Below are 20,161 nucleotides of genomic sequence, written 5' to 3'. Positions count from 1 at the left end.
AGGCTTTGCTGAAATCAGCAGTGGTTTGTTTAGTTTCCTGAGTAAAAAAAATACTTCTTTTGGCCTTATCTGGATTGAAAAGACGATTCAAAAGTTATAAATAGCAGTGGCAGCATATGCTAAGGAGCTGCATTTCAGAAGTAAATATCCTCATCGTTTCACATTTCCCCTCGTCATGTCTCCTGCCTCCTCCTGTCTGGCCAAAAGCATTTCCAGGTGACTTGCAAACCCTGCACCCCTTAAGACCTTCATTCTTCTTTACATCTTCAAGCAGCCAGTAATTAATATCTGCATGACGGCTTTGCCTGCCTAATTATCTTCTTTGCTCAAAATGAGAGTCTTCCTAAATAACTTCTGTGGCGTTGCTTGCAGCAGGCGTCACGAGCAGCCATGCGCCAGGACAGGCCTCTCAGCTGTAGTTTGGAGAAGTCGTTTTTATGCTGCTGCAGCTTGAGAGCTCGTGAGCCTGCTCCTCCCGTGAATAAAGCTGGGCACGCTCTAAAATTGGCTGGGTTTGTACATATATAAACAGCCCAAGAGCACTGGCAGGAAGAGTATGGGGCAGCTCTTCCTGAAACACCAGCTCCTGCTGCAACCCCCTGCTCTTGGGCTGCCTCCCCATCCAAAAACACAAAGCCAAACACATCCAGAGGAGGGAGGAAATTCCAGCGCCAGCCACAGCCTCACTCCAAAGCCAAACAGCAGCTCAGGGGAATGGCACATTCCTTCAAGGGCTAGAAACTTGCTTGCACATTACGGAAGAAGGATGGCCGCTTCCTCCAGTGCTGTCCACCAGCGAGAGCAGCCATGGCAGCGCTCCCTCAGAGGGACCACGGTTCTACCTCTGTGCTGCTTGTGCAGAGATTTCAGAGGCCTTTAAAAAGCCCTCAGGTACAAATTCACGGTGGAGGGGAAAGTGCAGCCACTCGAGGGGCAGCGGATTTGTGTGGAATCAGGGGAGATGGGAGGCGAGACCCAGCTCCTTGCAGGTGGCACATTGCCACCTAGCTGGCATTTGCTTATTTTTCTTGTGAAGCAAGTTTCCCTGGCAGTATCCCTGGAAGCATCCCGGGTGGCTGGGGACCCCAGGGGACAGGCCACTGCTGCTGCCACCGAGGACCAGCCAGGGGAACCAAAGATGAGGTGAGAACTGGGTGTCCCGAGGCAGTAGGAGCAAATCCCCTGCTTCCCATCGCCAAAGCTGGTCCTCCCCGCTCACAGCAGATGCTCACGCTGGGCCAATGGCACCAAACCACCCTTCTGCAGGGTTTGCACCAAACACCCATTTCCCCACCTCTCCTGCCTCATTCCCTCTCCTCAGCAGCTCCGTTGGGGACAAACCCACTGCGTGAGGAGTCCCTGCTCTGTGCAGCTTTGGCTCCGGTCCCGGAGCCTCCCTGCAGAGGTGGGACAGAGAAGGCACAGGGCAGCGATGAGTCCCTCTCCCAGGGTCTCCCAAAGGCCCTGGTATGGCAGAGGATGCTGATCACGACCCTGCAAATCCTCACAGCATCGCTGCTGGCAGGTCTGATGGGAAAGGCTGGCTCCATGTGATTCCCAGCACTCCCAGGGCCAGCCCCAACGTCTCTGCTCATTATCTGCTCTGTCAGCTCCCTGGCCCTGCCTGCTCCCTGCCACTTGCTGCATTCAACAGGCTGCTTACGGCTGCCCCGCAGGGACCGTGCTTGTTTTCCTTGGCACCTCCCCAGCTCCCCTGAGCACTGCACTCCCGGCTCCACAGGGCTGCACTGCGGTGCCCCAAACCACTGGCCTCAGCCCCACATGCCCCAGAGCCACCAACTCGAGCCTCTGCATCACCTGCCCAGCGACCGGTGCCATCTGCCCATGGCAAATGCCCAGGTCAGTGGGTCCCCTCCCACCCTACCAATCGCACCTTGGCTGAGTCCTGCCCATCTCTGGAGAGATCCCACCTGTCTCCTGCAGCCCTGGGATTCTTGGTTTTCCAAATCAGCAAACACACACATACACACACACACACATCCCTGCTCCCTGTGGATGCCAAACCGCTGGGTCAGGCTGCCCTGCCTGGATGGGAGCAGACACTGATGTTTCTCCCAGAGCTGCCCTTCTCTGGGGTTGCCCACATCCCAGGGAGAGGTTGTCTGCAGGAGGGGAGCTCCTGCCAGCTCCGCAGGCACCTCCCAAGATTGCTGGTGGGGTCAGGAGCATCACTCGGCAAAGGATTAAGAAATGTGGTGCAGGGAGCCAGCCCAGGTGAGCTGCAGCAGGGCGCAGGCAGGACCTAGCTGCACCGTTGCCTGCAGCCCTGCCAGGGGGGCAGCTCCGGTCCAGCCCCTGCCCGATGCCACCCTGCAGAGACTGAGCAACGCGGCCCTGACACCCATCAGCCTGGTGCTGCTGGAAACCAAGAAACACCAGGCTGGAGAAGTCACCCTGGGCAGGAATGAGTGTAGGGGAAACCCAGCCAAATGCTGCATTTCCCCAGGCAGGGGCAGCTCTACTCCTCCCACCTGGCCAGCCAGCACCATCGCTTTGGTGTTGGAGGAGGGAAACCGGCAGGCAGGTGGGACAAACGGGAAGGAACCGTCCTCTCCTCCTCCTCCTCCTGATGGATTCTGCCATGGCAAAATCTCTCTCCCTCTGGGGCTGTGCTGGGAGCATCTCTGGGGAGCGGGGCAAGATGTGTCCCTGCCCAACAAGACCTTGACTCGTGGGCGCTGTACCCAGGCTCTGACACCACCATCCCGAGAGACCCCGGTCAACTCCCTGAACCCTGTGTGTCACCAAGGGAACTGACACCACCTAAACCCCAACACTGTCCTGCTGTACAGGCAGAGACAGGCTCCCTAGGGGAAATTTAGTGCAGGTGACTAATGCAGCAGCCCTGAATCACCTGCCAGGGACATGGGGGAGATGAAAGACACTCCCCAGTGTAGCCGATGGCTCAAGTCAGGCTGCACAAATCCCCTCCCAGCTCCCTGCCTGGGAAATGGGGCCAGCGAACCCTCGTCTGGCTTTGCGACTTGGCTGCCAAACATGGAGGAGTGACAGTCTCATCCTGCACGTTTACGCCAACCAGTGCCCTGAGAGCGGCTGGGGCCATCCTATGCTGTCCCCAGAGACGTGACACCAGCAGTCCCACCTCCCCGCTCTGCTCCTGGCACTGCTGTGCCTTTGCCAGCTGAAAACCCACCACATCTGGCAGAACAGCCTCAGCAGTTTGCCTGACACCTGTTACACTGTAAGAAACACTCTTCCTAACACCAGCCAGGGTGAGACAAACACCCGCCAGCCCCCGGCACCAAGCCGAGCTGCTTCCAGCATCGCCGGTGGGGCTAAATGCAGGACACAGCCCCTTGGGCAATTTCCCCACAAGTCACCCAGTGAAAGCGCTGCTCCCCAGGGCCCTGAGTGCTTCGGCTCCTGCACACACCTCTGCCCCTGAAGCCCAGTTGCTTCCATTTCTATTGCGGGGTGAGCAAAGATGATCTAATAATTAGAGCAGCAAATAACCCAAATCCGGTTAAAGTCACTGTTAACTGCCTGGCTGGGATAAACACGGCTTAGCAGAGATGTTCTCCCTGCGAGCGCAGCAGCTCTCGCCTCCGCCAAAGAGAGCGTGACCCCAACATGGGGATGGGGAGAGAGGGAGCGTCGCTTTGGGCTCGCAGCCAGAGCCCCAGCCTCTCCCGGCGCTGTAGCTGGTGGTCAGCAGGCAGAGGGGGGCACGGGGGCTGCCGTGCTGCCTTGCAGCAAGCACAGCCCTTTGGGGAGCCCTCCCTGGGGTCATGCTCTGGGGTCTGGCATAGATGGGAGCAGTCCAGCGCCCAGCAGCGAGGGAGTGATGCTGAGGCAGGGCTGTGACATTTTGCACAGGGAAAGCCACCGCCTGCCCAGCGCTGGGCCATAAACAGCTCAGCGTTGGGGGAGCTCAGCCTTCCCCTTCCCCCACGTCGAGCACACAGCACCGCTCAGCAGCACTGACTCCCTTCCCCGGCATCTCCTGGCTTCAAACTTTGTGCTCAGCCCCTTGCAGGATCTAAAGGCTGGGCTGAATTGAGACCTTGGGCTTTAACTGACCTCAAGGAAAGCAATGCTATCCCAGCCACTGTGGCTGGCAGAGCCAGACAGCAGCTGCTTTGCAGCCTGCGAGCTCCATCAAGCTGGATGGGAAGGACGTTTTGGGTGGGGAGGGGTTAAACCTCACTGCAAACACCTGCATCTACCAGAACCAAAGCCTTTTCTGTTCAAAAGCCACCCCCTGGTCTCATGCAGGGCTCTGTCTGCAGCTGGAGGGTGAGGAATGACACGCCGGAGTTTGCCGAGGGAGAGGGCAGAGATTTCCCGGGCAGATGTCATTCTGAACAAACCTCCCCAATCTGGAGCCGGGTGGTGCTGGAGCGTATCGCCAGCTAATCAGCAGGGTGGCTGGAGCAGGCTGCACCACCGAGACAGATTAACCGAAGGGTCTGAGCCCAGCTGGCAGCCTTCGGAGGCAAGGAGGCGAGCAGGGACGAGGCAGAGAAGTGCATCAACCACAACGGCGAAGCACAGCAACTGGTGGCTCTTGGGAGACTTCCCTAGTTTGGGTTCAGCGGCCAGCCTGGCTGCAGCAGGGACACTCCCAGGGCCTCCCTCCACGCAGGGACAGCGCTGTGACAGCCGCCTCGGCCAGAGCAGAGGGTTGTCACTGCTGCCACATAACCCCAGGGATGGACAGCGTGGCCGGCAGCCGGGAAGGGCGCCCAAGCTCAGGCACCAAGATGGGGGACCAGTCCTAAGACCCGCCCTTGCCCTCAGCACCCGGCAAACTCCCACGGAAACTTAGGAACTCACTGCAGTCGTCGGACTCGTAGCCCTCGGGGTCCACCACCTCCTCGGGTGCTTGGTACTTGGGCGGCTGCTCAGCGGGCGTTGTGCCATATGCCCCGAAAAGCTGGTCCACGTCCTCGTCCTCGTCGCGGGGGGCCTCGGCAGGGCTGACGGAGGGCTGGCTGACGGCGGAGCGCAGGGTGCCGCTGCGGCCGACGGTGGCGGGGAGCCCGCGGGGGAAGCGGGGGAAGTAGTCGGAGATCTGCTTGATGGGTTTGATGGGGCCGGGGCAGACGTCAATAGCCATGTGCTCCTGGATACTTATGGTCATTTTCTCTCCTTTTCGGAGTGTCATGCATGCGGCTGTCGGTGCCAAGCCCCCCCGGAGAAGCCCGGACCGTGCGTGAGGGAGCCGTGAAGTTTCTGCCGGGGGAGGTAGAGGCAGGTGACGGGGGAGGCTCCGGCGGGCACCTTACGTTGTTCTCGCGCCCTGAGCCTCAGATGCCGCACGCATGCTGCTGCCGCCAGCTCTGGCTCTCGCACAGCCCCTGATCCTGCCAGCGCTGCCTGTGAATAAATGAGCGAGACGGAGAGACGGATAAGAGGCAGGGGGTGGGCTCTCGGGTGATGTCACCAGCTAGCAACAAAGCGGTACCCAGCAGCGGAGGAATGAGGGCTGTGGCCAGCCTGCCGCCCCGGCCACACGGCCACCAGCGTGGGCAGCCGGCCCGCTGCCCCTTCCCCAGCAAAGCCCTGCCATGCCCAGCGGGAGCAAAGCAGAACTTGGGTCGAAGGCCACCTCCCCACACCCCTTCACCCCATCTCCCTGTCAAAGCGGGGTCAGTCCCTGCCAGACCCCTCCGGAGGGGGGGAAGGTCATGGCGCGGGGTCAGGAGCCGCTGTCTTGTTGCGTCGCATCCTCGGGGCGCTGCGGGGAGGGAAGCAGGGCTGCCCCAGCCCCCGGGGACAACGGCAGCCCCCCCCGTGCCCTCCCGGCTCGCTGCGGGGCCGTGCCAGGGAGGTGCTCTGCTGCATACTGAGCAGGGGCGCGGGTGGCACGCTGCCCGCTCCCAGCTCCAGCCACACCGCCTCTCGCAGGGGCAGCCCAGATTTGGCACCTCGCTGCCATCGTTGGCCCCAGCCCGCAGCAACGCCCTCTCCGGAGCTCAGCACCAGCCGGGCGAGCTGCCCGCAGCCTCTGGGGCTGGGAACGCACCAGGGACTGAAGCAACACATGGCACTTGCTCGCGGCTCAGCCGGCACAGCCTCTCCCAGCCAGCCTGTGGCTGCCGGCATAGAGCAATGCAGCAGGTAAAGCATCACAGAGGAGCAAGCGATGGGCTGGGCCGGGGCTCGCAGCCAAGCATGGCCATGCTCAGCACTCCTCTGGCAACCTTTCCGGGCAGGGACAGGGCCCCGTCACCAGCCTGGAAGGGATCAGACTCCCTGCAGCCTGCCACAGGCTCCCTGGTAAATGCTCAGCTGTGGTTTGATCTCAAACTGGTGTTTTTACCTAATCTCCTCCTGTGTTCAAATTGATAAATCTGTGGTCCCACAATCTACTGGAAGTGGACTTTTGAGCAAGGAGTGCCAGAAGAGACATGGTGTGAGAACATGGCACAAAATGCTGCACAGAAACTCGCCCTGCCCAGGAAAATGTGTCTGAAACATTTTGTAGGGGTAACCCCCCTCCCCCAGTGCAGACTTTCTGCTGGCTCAGGCGTGGTGGGTCTGGCACGAAGCTGGGACACACTGCGTGTGCTGGTCACCCACCACCACGTCAAGCCGACAACAGCCAGTACCACCAGGTAACCTGACAACACACAGATCCCATATCAGTGCACAGAACTGCAGTCTCCTGCAGGCTGGCATGCAGATGTCTATTAAAAATAAAGCTCCATTCTTTGGAGAATTTTCCCCAAAACTCAGCAAAATGACACCCAACCTATCTGTCTAATGAAGTTTTCATTCAGATTTTGGTAAATGTTAATGAACGCCCCTGACTCATAATATACTGACATGAGGCAAACTAACCTAATTTACTTCTCTCCGGGAAGCAAACATTACTCTCCTGAAGCATCCAAACTTGTCATTGCTCTGTACCTAGACACGATGCACACGGATGCTCTAATGACCTGGGAGAACAGGAGACTGCTCAGCTGCTCCTTCCTCTCTCTGCCATAATTTTGCTTCGAGGCAGCTCCTGCCTATTGCACAGAGGTGATCTGTGCTGCTCTGCCAGGAGACAAACTGCTCTCTTGCAGCAAGGTCCAGCAGCAGATCCAGCCTGAGACTGTTGAACCCTCCTTCCCGCACCCAAGGACTCCTGGTATATTAATTCAGATGAAAACACCACCTGATGCACGCTCGTGTAGTCGAGGCTGAAAACCTCGCAGGTGGCAAGACGATGGGTGGGAACGTCGTGGGAGGCACAAAGAGCTGCCTCCAGGTTTGGAGCAGCCTGGATGTGCTCATCCGCACAGGCTCCATCTTTGGGTGCAGCATCCAGGATGCGGTGTGGACTCAGACAGAACGAAGCAAAAATTGGGCCCGATGCCCAGAAAATAGCAGTAATTCCCTCTAAGAAAGGGCAAATAAATAAATAAATAAAATTAAGTTATGTATGAGAACCTAATGTCATTATTACCATTACAAAAGCACCATTATTTCAAACATTTCCTCAAAGAGCACAAGACCCAAATGGACAAGGATTGTTTTACAGGTCAGAAAATCAAGGCTCTGGGAATTAAGGTGAGCCCCCTGAGCTCTGCCTCCTCCTGCGTCACACAGCACCCCAAAAGCTGCCCCGTGCCACTGACAGCCCACAGCTGGGATCAAGGCCCAGCAGCACCGATGGGAGATGCTGAGCTCACCCAGGGACGCAGAGAGCAACCGATGACGTGGGGACCAGATTAAGGGAAAAGCAAAGACAGAGCTGAAGCAGGCAAACCTCCCTGCTGTCAGGGCAGGACTGGCCCCCAAGGGAGACCCTGTCCCCAACCATTATAGACGGAAAGAAACAAAAACAAGTCTTACTGCTAATAGCCCAGATGGGATTTTCTATTCTCTGAGCAATCCCAAGACTACTGAAAGCAGCTGGAGCCTTTCCTTAGCTTTTAATGAGTCCCAGAGCAGCTTGGTTTTGATAAACCACACTTCTACCATCTCACACTGCCTGAATGTTTCCTCCTAGGCTGCACAGCCCAATATTTACTGAGGGCTCCCCAAACATGGCTGGGGCTGGCTGCACAACCAGGCACCAAGCACTGGCAAACATGATGCATGACAACACAGAAGGTAAAAGGGACAAAAATAGAGAGTTGGGCTGGAAGACAAAAGCAGGGCTTGGAGATACAAAACCAGTTTCCAGGTAAAGCTTTTAATTCCCACCGTCTGTCTAATGCCCTGGAATGTGACATGGTTTGATCCCTTGCTCTGCTGGGGTTATTCTGAGCTACCGCAGTGCCCACACATGTGGCCTTTATCTTCCTGAAGGGGGAACGCTGGCTTCCTCGCCAGCCCTGCAAGAGGGAAGACAGACAATTTAAACATCATGTTGCTGATTTCAGCAGGGGGACCGACAGCTCTGCCCGGCAGGGAGCAGATCCACACTGCAGGGGGATACCCCATCCCTGCAGGAAGGGAGGACATCCTTCAGAAAAGGTGAAGGCAGCCATCACAGAGTCAACATCAAAGCGGGAATGGGATGATGGAGAAGAGCACATTGCCCCCGTCAACTGCGGCGTTTCCTCCCAGTGGTGCGTGCAAGTTGTGACAAGATCCTGAGCTCAGCACACGTGACATTGCACTTCAGCGGCTTGTTCTGAGGTGCAACAGAGTGCTCACATCTGATGAGGGCACGGGTTGGTGTACCAAAAACATCCCATAATGTGAGCTGGGATGTGCGATGCAGAAGCCATCATTCCAACTCCAGCCCGGTTCAGAAAAGGATCCTGTCCTGGAACAGCTTAGGCTTTAAATGCTGTCCTGAACAAGGGGCATAAGCAGAGATTTAGGCACATCCCAAACAAAGCCTGTGCCACTAACTCACCCTGTGCCTTGAGCAGAGCCCTGCAGCAGCCCAGCTTCCTTATGTGACCGGGGAGCTATCCGTGCAAACAGAACGAGTATTCCTACAGCAAACAAAACAGTAGCACGCAGATTAAACACACATCCAAAAATACAGGCTGTCCTCAGGACACACTTCAACCAAATTTGTTTCAAACGCTAAGCATCAAGTTCTGCTGTCAGTTACTCCATGTTTAAAATGACAAGAATGAGGGTTGATTCCAGTTTAATCAATTTCTTTCCAAATGGAAAGTACAGCAGCAAGCAGGACTGCACATTCCCATCGCTTACCAGAGATTCGATGACTGACCCACTGGTTCTTTATGTAATATTTTTCAGCTCAAACCCAAACGATCTCACAGAAACTCTCTGCTCTGCCAGTGCTGCTGAAGAAGACACGAGCCTGATGAGTACATGAAGAGCTGATGCCAAATTACAGCCTCCGTTTGGAGGAACTACCTCTGGATCTCACATACCCTTGAACTCAGGGGGACCCACTGCAGGTTGGGAGCAGGGAGGTTTGACAGTCACCCAGAGGGGTGACACACACCAGCACCAGCCTGCACAGCCCTACCTTTCTTTTTGCTTTTTCCCAGCCATTCTTAAGCCTGTGTTAAGCCACCATGAATACCCACAGCCTTAGGCATGGGAGGGTGCCACCAGGTAACACCAGCTCAACCTGGTTGAGCAGGAGCAGGAACAGAGGATACCCACGCTGCCAGCCCAGCTCTGCCAGTGCTGCTGGAAGAGACCCCTCCATCCCTTCGGCGTGACTCAGGACCCACATTGTCTTCAGTCCACTCTGCTGGTAGGTATGAAACATATTTCTTTCTTCTTCAAATAAGCTTAGCTCCGGCATGGCTGTGCGCATGGGAAGGGGGTTAATTGAAAAGCAACATGTGCCGTGCTCCTTGGCTCATGCAAGGCGCTGGCTGCTGGCTGGTGACCGGCAATGAGGCTGATTCCTCTGAAAGATCTCTGCCCTTGATTGCTGGGGAGGCTTGACTGAGCCCGTTGAGCGTGTTGTGGACCCTACCTGGTTAAACACCCTTTGCGTTTACTAAATAAAGCAATAATAATAATGATAACTAGGAAACTTGGCTAAATAATCCTAAGAGGCTTACTCCAGGCTGTGCTGATTAAGGCTCCCTAGCAGCACCAACATCCCAGTGCACCCTGGCTCCCACTGCTCCTCTGTGCAAATAATATCTGAGGTTATCTGTGCTCAAACGGGCCCTGCTAACAACCATCATTTGACCAGATTTAACCAGCAATTACCAGCTGCGAACAAAATCACTGTGGTAAAATACAGCCCACACTCTATTACAAAGCAGACACAAACAAACCATTTCAGAAAGCCAGGCAGAGGGCAAATACCAGCAAGAAAGGGTCCTCTCCCCTCAAAATATTGCTTAAGGTTCCCAGAGACCTTATGAAACACCCAACTAGTGGCAAGGGTGAACGGCGTCTTCCTCACCAGCACTTTGCTACCCGCAGATGGACCTGCAAGGGAGCTTCCCAGAGGACAGGAGGAGGTAGGGAGGCATCTGCTCTCTGTGCATCTTCAGTGCCATTCAGGATGGGCCCAGAATAGCTAAACTTTCTGTAGGGACTGATGTTTAATGTGTAGCATATGTTGCCATTTCGATGTGAATCCCAAAATAGTTGGTGTTTTGTTTTGTAATTTTAATGCACTGGTTTTTGGAGTGAAATGCCTACCCCTCCTGTTCGGGAAGGGAACATGCTGCACATGTACACCCCGACATACAGTTTCCAACATGCTATTCACCTGCAAATCAACCAGAGTAGATAATCAGTTGCTGTAAATATTAGCTGTATGGAGAACACATTAAATATACACGAATTCACTAGGGTGGATCTGTGCGCAGTGAGAAGGGGAAGCTGGAGGAAAATCCAACCGAATGGTGCACAAGGGGAGGGTGCTCTCCCCCAGAGCATTACTGGCCTGCATGTGTCTCTCAACACGGAGGCTGAAGCGAGTGGGGCCAGGGAGCAGCCGGGCAGCCTGCAGGCAGGGCAGCCTGCCAGCAAGGCACCGGGCAGCTCTGCAGCTGTGAAGCACGGCCCATGCACCCGCTGCTCCCCAAACGCAGGGCAAGAGCAGAGGGACCCCCATCCCACACACCCATCCAACCTGCGCAAGCAAACCTGCATCCCCGGGGCTGGTCTAGCTGCTTTTGGGAGTCTCCCAGCAGCAGAGAGGGGAGGCACTGTGGGTTGTCTGTGCTGGCAGGTGGCAGCACCCAGCTCACTCTGTTGGGTTAGAAACATGGGGTGATTTGGGTTCAGCCCTCAACAGAAACCTGAGCCACGTTCCCCACTCCGATATAGCCACTGCATTGCGCTGTCTTGCAGTCAGCACCTACCAGAGAAAGCAAAACTTGCAGGAGAGAGGGGCCAGGGCAGCCCTGGGCAAAGCAGGACTCCAAGCTGCCCCAAAACACCCTCCTGTATGAACCCTTTCCCTGCCTGCATCCTGCTTCACCCTCGCTGACATCCCACCTTGGGACACAGCGCTGTCCAGGGCCCACTCTTCAGGGATATTTTCTTAGGAATGAGCCTTTTTTGACTTTTTCCTCTTATTTCCTTTATGGTTCTTGGGTTCCCTCTAAGTCTAGAGCCTTAGCAGGGTTTTACCATCACAAGGCCAAGTAAAGTTACCTTTTCACATCACGCTGGCTTCATTATGTGCCTGTAAGTTAAACGCAGTCCCAATCCCTTGCATTCAAGGGAGGGGAGAGTTCTGCATAGCATCAACTCTTATTAGGCTAATTTTATCTGCTCTCAGTGCCTTTCCGAGCTGGAGTCAATGTCCTCTGAGATTACCCAGCTGACTTGTCTTAGTAGTTTTACCCTGCTTTTACTTCTTCCCTTCCCGACTGCCTCCCAGCTGCAGGAGGATGACAACATCGTTTCTCAAGACTTCCCAGGCAGCCAGGGGCAAAGCCCGATGTTTATTCTGCAGCAGCACCTCACCCTACAGTGGCTGGGGCAAGCAGCGAGTGTTGGCCTGGGGAGCTGCACTCAGGCTGGGCACTGCTGCCTCCCGCACACCCAGCTCTTCAGACTCCACAGATGTCCAGAAACAGAGTTAACATCAGCATTTAGGGCCTGGCCCTGTTGCCATGGAAATTGATAAGACTTTCTGCTCACATTTTGGTGGGAGGAGGCATTTCAGGAGTCATCACTACCTTCCAGAGTTAACACACGCAAAGCCAAGAGAGGGCAGAAAGCAGCCGAGGCAAGGGGAGGACTGCTACCACCCCACGCCCTGAGAATTTGGAGCTGGATGCAAGCAGAGGGAAAAGGCCACCGATAACTGGCAGCATCAAGATGCTGCACAGTGAGCTCCGGGGATTCATGAAATAACATCTTGGTTTTGCAGAATTAAAGAGCAATTTGGCTGCATTAAGAGAGCATTATAGCTGCTCCTCTCCCACATACACATCAGGCTAACGACATCCTGTCAAAAGCAATCCAACCAAAGCCCCCGTACAGTGCTGATACTTAGTGCAGTAAATGTACCTGTCACAGCCCTGCAATGGCTGGCGGAGCTCTGTCTTGGCTGCTGCTCCTCCCAGCTGCTGCCGGCGCAGCGGGGAGTTGTCCTGCCCGTCCCTGGATCATGAAGCTCAACCAGACTCGGTGAGCTGCGAGGCCATCGATTGCTGGGGCCGCCAGGGTGTTTTCCTGGCCCCATCCACAAATCTGGGTATCACGCCAACACTGCAGAAAATAACACAAATGAAAGAGCAAAATGAAAGGCCCTGGAGTCGTGCAAGGAGAAGGGCAAATCTATCTCTACTATGGGGTCAGGCTGCTGGAGGGGGCAAACAGCCCCAGCTTCCCTGAACTGGGCACGGCTGCTCGTGTCTGCACCACAGAGACAAACCTGTTCTTTTGAAGGCTGCAAAAAACCCCTGTGGAGGTACCCGCAGGAGGTACCTGAGGGAGCAATCCTGCCAGCTGGGGAGGCAGCGGGGTGATGCGCTGAGCCCTTCCCCGGGGCAGGCAGCTCTGAGCTCTTCGTGGCTGCCAGCCGACACGAAGCTGCAGGAGCAGCCGGCGACGACGAAGCCCCGCAGTGCCCCGGCAAGCGGCTACACCGGCACCTGCGGGTTAGCAGTAAAGAAATTGAGGCCACAGCCGAGACAGACAGACTCCTGCCCGGAGAGCAGCTTTACCGGCAGCATTGAGGAAGGCAAGCCAGCCTGCAGGATCCCTCTCCTCTCAGATCTACGGGCAGTTTAGCCATCTGACCTTATGTCACCCGACCCAAGGCGATGCAGGACAAATTTTTTATTCCATTGTGGGGAAGCCCAAGCATTTTCCTGCTCTGTAGTGAACCAGGGAAAACAAAACTGCAGAAGAAGGGATAAACCACCAGCCAAAAAAATGAGAGATGGAGGGAGAGGTGGACAGGTATATGGTTTCAAGATACAAACATTAAAATTATACCCATCTAAGGGGGGCACTTCCCAGGTCATTAAACAGCCAGAGGAGTCACTAGATGGCCCTGCTAGTCCTGTTCATCTGATCACAGCAATGGATATTAAGAAATCCTCGTTTAGCTACTCTGCAGGCTTTTGAGGACCACGAAATCTGCTCCGAGTCAGCTTCTGGGTGGAAGGGCATCCCGAGGAGAGCGTGGCAGCCGAGTGGCACCTTGGCCAGGCACATGGAGGGGACTTCCCAGGACATATGGCACCTCCGGGCCTTGCCGGGGAGATCAACGGTCCTTCCCAGTCCCACCATGACCTGGGTGTCCCCTTTCCTCCCCGAGACGGGCTCCACTTGCCAGAGACACTGCAAGTCTCTGCGTCAGTGTAATCATGTTGACAGTGATGGGTATAAGAGTCAGGGAACCATATTAATGAACATCGTGTTGCTGGATAATCATGACATTAGCATTATTGGATTAGAACATTTGCATAATTTGGGCACCAGCCGATACCTGCACCAAGACATATGTTTACATGAATTTACATCCATTTGCATCCCAATGAAGCTCGTCCAACTGCATCCTCAGCAGCTTTCTGGGTGACCAGTCACGGCCATTGGCAGCTCAACCCCAGGGACCACCTCCTGCTGTCAGGCACAACCTCAGGCCACTCAGATGCCAACAAAACAGCAACACTTTTCCTCCTCAGGGTCTTACTCACACAGGTTACACCTCAGCTGGGATAGTCAAGTCCCTTGCAGGGGTCACGAGCAACACACCCCCAGCCTCAGCGTCAGGGTCACCCAGGCTAAAAGGGTCCCCTTCCCAGTCCCCATGGACTCTTTCTGCCTCTTGAGAGCCCAGTTCCTGGGTCCCAGGATAACGAGCAGTTAAGTCCATCCTATTCACAGCTGTGAAAAAACTCAATAACACAGTCCCAGCAGGCTGCAAAGCCTGGAATTTAAGAGGCCAATAGAGAGAACCCAAAATGAACTCTTTTCTCTTTTTTAAAAAAATCACATGACCTTTGATTCAATTACTTGATTTTACAGGAAGGGGGAGAGAGATTCAATTACTTGATTCCTGATTTCTTAACACAGGAATATGGACTTTGCAACCGTGAGCCACAGAAAGGCAAAAAACCCTTCAAAGATGCATTGCAACAATTTGGTGGCAACATCAGATTTATACGGCTATAAGAAATAAGCAGTTTCCCCTCCTGGCCTCCTCAGCAGAACCTGCTCCAGGATTTGAAGTAGCGCAGTAATATCTGAGCGCAGAGTCTTGCAGCCCACCCACAACATTACAGGGCAAGAAGCGTTCAGCAGGCAGCGGAGCAGCTGCCTGACTATGTGCCCCTAAGTGCTTTTCTAATTTAGAGCTGCACGGGGAGTCATTGAGTCCCTTTGCAGGCCTGGTAATTACGAGTCAGGAGGACCAGGATGTGCAGGCTCACTCCCGGGGCATCTCCAGCCCCAGAAATTACTGCTGTGCTCCTTCCAAATGCTGACATGAAAACAGACAAAAGGACCGGCCTGCCGGTGTCCAAACCATTTCCATCAAGACTCAGAGTAACCACAAGCCTCGCCACTACCGAAAGCTTTGCAAATTACAGTGACCTATCTCTGAGCACTGGCCTGCAAGACGGAAAGAGCTCAACCCCAAAGTGCCCTTGGGATTAAACATGCCTGAACCGATCAACAGCAACAAGAGCAGCAAATGCTGCGGGGAGCTCGGTGGGAAGTTTGCTGGAATGCGGTGAGACGGAGCAGCCCTCTCCCCCTTTAGCTGGTGCAGATAACAATGCTGCCATGGAAATAAAAGCGCTGCTCAGACAAAATCATCTGGTATTTTCAGGGTCTGTTCACCCAAACCAACCCACATCCACTTAGTTTCTTGTCGCTTCCTGCAGCTGAAGAAACTGGAAAGAAAAGGAGCATCAAGCCATTGTTCTCTTGGGGGAATGTGACCCTGGGGGACCCCCGTTCTCAGCCTCATCGTGCCCAGATGAGCCCCCGTCCCGTTCTGCAGCTGGATCAGCCGTGTCCTCGCCAGCCGGGCTGCACGGCACCTCCCCAGCGAAGAAGAGCCCAGCCCTGTCGCTGCGGCACAGAGGAAGGTGAGGAAGGTGGCCTGTCCCTGCCCTGCATGGCTCCCACCTGCCTCATACAGCTTCAAAGGCTGGCATTTAGCATATCTCTGCTTTAACCACTCAGGCTATTAAATAGGGACATTTGAACTTGCAAAAACCATGTCAAGACCCTTGGCTGGAAGGCAGCTGAGAAGCTCCCAGTGGTTTTGGCAAACTTTTATCCTTTAAGTGCATTGTATTTCACCCCAAAGTCATGCTCAGTTTCCATATCTGGAACCTTTTACACTCATAAAGCACATGAGAAATAGAAACAAACCTGGCAGATGGGTCAGAGGGACTCCATCTCAATGAGAGGGAGAATTTCACCAGAATTTCTGGCTGAAAAAATCCTGCTTGGAGGAAGAATACGTTTGCACATGATTGTGTCATTAGGTGCCGATGCCAACTGCTAATGCCTAATGACTCCGTGTCACAAGCAATGAAGGCAGGAGCCCAACATGAAGACAACAGGAGGAGGAAACGTGCTGGTACATTACTGCCAGGATATGGGCTCAGGCAGGGGCAGAGCACTTACATTATTTATGACCACGTAGATGGGACGCTGCATCAAGGCTGCTCGAGTGTTTGATCAGCCCAAGGCTGTCAGCATGGCTCACAGCTGGAGACACTAGATAACAGGAGAAAATTAAACCCCTTTTCCTCCCTCCCCTTGCCTCTCTACTGGGCCTCTCTCAGAAAAGAGAAAGGAGGGAGGAAAGAAAGCCCAATAAATTAGGTCCACTGCTGTACAACCTCTAGCCCTGTGCCTCCTCCTGCCTTCACAGGGGATGTTGGACCTCCAGCAAGGGCTGTCAGGCAGAGCCTGGGGGATGCGGAGACGAAGGTTCAGGGATGCAGCCCCTGGCAGAGGAAGGGAAAGAGCCCAGGGAGCAAGGTGTCTGTGATTTCCAGCTAGGGAAGAGCAAGCACAGCCCAGTTAAGCTCCTACCTTTGCCCTGATACTCCCAGACAAGCCCCACGCGGAGCCGAAACAAGGCAGCACGGCAAGAGCAGAGCCAGCACCAGGAGCAGGCAGCTGGGCCCTCGTGGCTGAACCCCGGGCGGAGGAGCAGGACCAGCCCCCTGCACGGCTCTGGCTGTCCTTGCATGGCAGTTTGCAGACCCTGACCAAGTGGGGCTGAGCTCCCTTGGGCGACCCTGCCCCGCTGCAGGGTGGTTGTGCTTCCACAGGCTGTTCTCCCGTTGAACAAAACCCCTTTCTCTGCCTTTCCCACACGCTGGTGCGTCACCCACCTCCTAAATACATCAGGGTGGGACCGAGCCCATGCTGCAAAAATCTGATTCCTGTATGCTTCCCTCTCCACAGAGGCAATGAAGTGGACTGCATCTGATTTCTTCCCTTCCTTTCCAGTGCTTTCACCCTCCTTTCCCTATCTTCGAGGAACAGATGCACCCATTCATAACCATGCAAAAGAAAGCGCGCATTTGCCTTTCTGACTGCAGTGCAGCTGGTAAAGCACAGGAGGGAAAATTATGTTTTGTATGAATACACAAATTATCTGCACTGATCTTATTACACTTGAATGGCAAACCGACGGAAAAAGAAAACATGAAAGAGAAAGGCATTGCTTGGGCTGCGCCGATGTAGCATCATTATTGTTTATCCTCTCCAACCACTCCATCATCCTAATCCCACCGTCTCCCACAGTGACAGGTCAGTAACAGTGATCTGCTAAATAGCGTGATACAGAGGCTGCCAGAATGAATACAGGCAGGATGCAAACCCGGGGAGGCAACGCCGGGGAGACAGCAGCACTTCTGGATGTTTTGCCTGCAATTCCCAGGCAGGTCCAGGCCAAGCATCCAATAACTCACAAACATTATCAGTGTTAAAAAGATTCATGTTACAGTAGTACCAATTAGCATCAGAGTGCAGGAATACACAGGGGTGATATAGAAACAAAGGCTCAGTAACTCCCTAACCCAAATCCTCGCAGAGATAGTCTTATTCATCCCATGAATAAATCCCCAAAGCCCACAGCAGAGCTGTGCAAGGGGGGGCACAGAAGGCTCCTCCACGCCCTGACAATCATCCCTGACATAGGACCAACCCGTGTGGCTCTGGGCAGGCTCAACACCTCGTGCCGCGGGTCCTGGCTCGCAGCAGCACTGGAAGCAGTACAGAGAAGCGTGAGCAGCTCACTGCAACACGACACGGAGCAGCCCTCACGTTCAACCCCTCGGAGAGGGGCTGGGTTTGTATCTCAGCCACGTGGCCAGGTCCTCTGCAGGGAACAGAGCTTGTCCTCCCTCCCCAGCCTTCCTCCAACGCAGCAGGGAGACGAGCCGTTCTTTTAAAACTTCCATGTGGCAAGTGACCTTTGTGCTCCAGGAGGACAGGAACCAAAAAACATCATTAAACACATTAACTCCAGCACACAATACTTTGTTGAAATAGCTTTGCAACCCCTTAGGCCCTAGATGCAAAGACATCCACACTCAGGCAGGACAGTGTGGGCAGCTGCTCCCCCGTGCAAGTGGCATCTGATTAGCTCAGGTGACAACAGCTAATTCCTCATGCTACAAGACAACACAGCAACTCCAGCAAGTACAGAAAAACAATCACAAGGTGAAAATTCAAACAGAACACAAGTCACCTACTATCAAAACAGGGAAAATTTGGCAAGTTTCCTACTTAGCACTTACTACATCAAGGCTGCTCAATGATGCTAATTAAACAGGTACCTCCCAGACACAGCCAGAAAGATTTATATCCCTAATTTGTGTTTCTCAGTTTATTCTTCTGTCCTCTAAGGCACCATTTTAATGGCCATGGTGTGATTGCTTGGAGGAATTTAACTCTGCATGAGTGTCATTTGAAGATGAAGGTCTGTGCCATCAGCGGCGTGACAACTGCTCACCCAGGGCCCAGATCCTGCCCCCTGCTCTGCCGCAGCGGGGCTCAGCTGTTCACCGAGATTTTCTTGGTCTCTTGAGCTTGGCTTCACCAGCAGAAAAATACATAATGCTGGGCTCAGCCACCCTCAGCAACTCAGCTGCTGTCCCCATCCAGGAGCTGGGTACATATCAGTCTGTGGAGTCTTTAGGGAGTGAATGAACCTCAGAAATATCCAGGACAGAGCCAGCAGCTGAGCTGCGGACACCATGCAGGGTTGTCACTACAAAGCAGCACAGCCTTGCAAAGCAAGGACCAGTTTCAGAGATGTGATCTCTCCACTCAGCTCACAAATCCAGCCCAAAACCGAGCCCAGAAGGTAGCTGCTCCAGGGCAGCTCCCACACATAAAGGGTTGCTCCAATGGGATGGGACAGGACAGCTGGAGGGGAGGTGTGGAATTGCAAATAATTAAAAGTGGCCACAGCCCTGTGGTAATTAGTCAGAGCTACCACAGCAGAAGTCAGTCACACTCAGAAGGGGGAAGATGTCTCTGCCAGCACCCCTTGCCCAGATGGCCCTGATAAGGCCCTGATTAGCAGCAAGCCTCCAGCCCCAGATAATAACTGCTTACAGTGATTAGGCTGGGAGGAGAGTTGATGAGGAAGGGAGATGGTGACACCTGTTTGCTGCCTTTGGTCAACTACAGAGTCACAGGGAAGCACTGGGGAGGAAATGACATATAGCTGGGGGCTGAGAGAGGGCCCAGAGCATAACAGTTGCTGTTAAACTCATACAGGCCACAACAAAAATACTTTAAAACCACAATCCATCCTTCCTGGCAAAATCTGAATACATCAAGCAGAGCCACTCATTCCGGAGATGGAAAAAAAAAAGCAATAACCCCTCCAAAATTTTACAAACAGCTTCCAGTGCCAGACAGAAATCAGTGGAAGGAAAAAGAAACGCAACAGATGCCTTCAAACAAATCCACAGAACCTCTGCGAAGCACAAAGGTGAATGTGTACAGCCCTCCTCCTCGAGGGGATTTGAATTTGTCCCTCAAAGGTGCAGCTCCCAGGCGCTGATCAGAGCAGCACCCCTGGGTGCTGGGTGGACATCTCCAGGCACCGCTCAGCAGTGTTACCCCACGGCTGGTGTAACGCGCTGCTGCTGGCCTGGCTCCTTTCATGTTTTGCTATGAAGATAATGACAGGAAATATTTCTGCAGGGAGAGAGGCGCAGGGCAGGGGTGTACGAGGCTGTGCGTGGCTGCCTGCGTGCGCTGCCACGTGTCACTGGCAGGCAGCACACATCGTGTTTCTGCCTGCATGGGATGGAGCTACACAGCGGGATCCTCCTCTCGTGCCTCTCAAGCATCGCAGGCATTTCTAGCACTACCTGAATATACTGCTAATAAGAGGCAAAGGTCAGGAGGGAATGTGAATGAGCAGCTCAAGATTAAAGCTTTCCAGAAGATGCTTACCCATCACCTGTCATCTTGTGCCTGCTGAAAGTCTCATTATTTGATTACAGCAACAGTCCTTCACAAAAACTTCCCTGAATTCTCCATCAGTCACACCCACCCGCAGAAACAAGGCATTGTGGCCAGAAGAGCAGTCCCCAGCATGGAGAGGACAAAGTGATGGCAGGAAGAAATGGGAGAGGAGGGCTGGGATGTCGCTGCCACCAGCCCTCTCCCCTGGAAGGAAACATCTTCTGGGAGGGGTAGGGAGAAGAGCAACTGCTGCTAAGTTTTATTTTACAAATTAACTTCAGCCATCTGCCATTTTGTGTCACTGTCCAAGCACTCTGGCTGATAGTCCAGGGCCTTTGCTGTCCGATTCAGT

The 20,161-nt window shown here is 54.3% G+C and overlaps 1 protein-coding gene across 3 annotated transcripts in view; it reads right to left on the bottom strand.

The window, feature by feature from the left end:
• The window catches only part of DOC2B (double C2 domain beta), a 43,617-nt gene extending 30,825 nt beyond the window's left edge, over positions 1-12,792 (bottom strand). For 2 of the 3 annotated variants that reach the window (XM_074844874.1, XM_074844876.1), the window contains exons 1-3: positions 12,776-12,792; positions 12,409-12,609; positions 4,819-5,361 (exon numbers count right to left, since the gene is read on the bottom strand). In XM_074844874.1, the coding sequence (XP_074700975.1) occupies positions 4,819-5,149 (331 nt within the window). In that variant the 5' untranslated portion in view covers positions 5,150-5,361; positions 12,409-12,609; positions 12,776-12,792. Of the gene's footprint in view, positions 1-4,818; positions 5,362-8,845; positions 8,999-12,408; positions 12,610-12,775 lie in introns of those variants that run through there. The other variant, XM_074844875.1, reaches the window with a different exon arrangement.
• Positions 12,793-20,161: the final 7,369 nt, after the last annotated feature.

Source organism: Strix aluco, chromosome 19 (assembly GCF_031877795.1).
Source record: "Strix aluco isolate bStrAlu1 chromosome 19, bStrAlu1.hap1, whole genome shotgun sequence".
NCBI lineage: Eukaryota > Metazoa > Chordata > Aves > Strigiformes > Strigidae > Strix > Strix aluco.
This window is presented reverse-complemented; position numbering and strand designations above follow the sequence as displayed.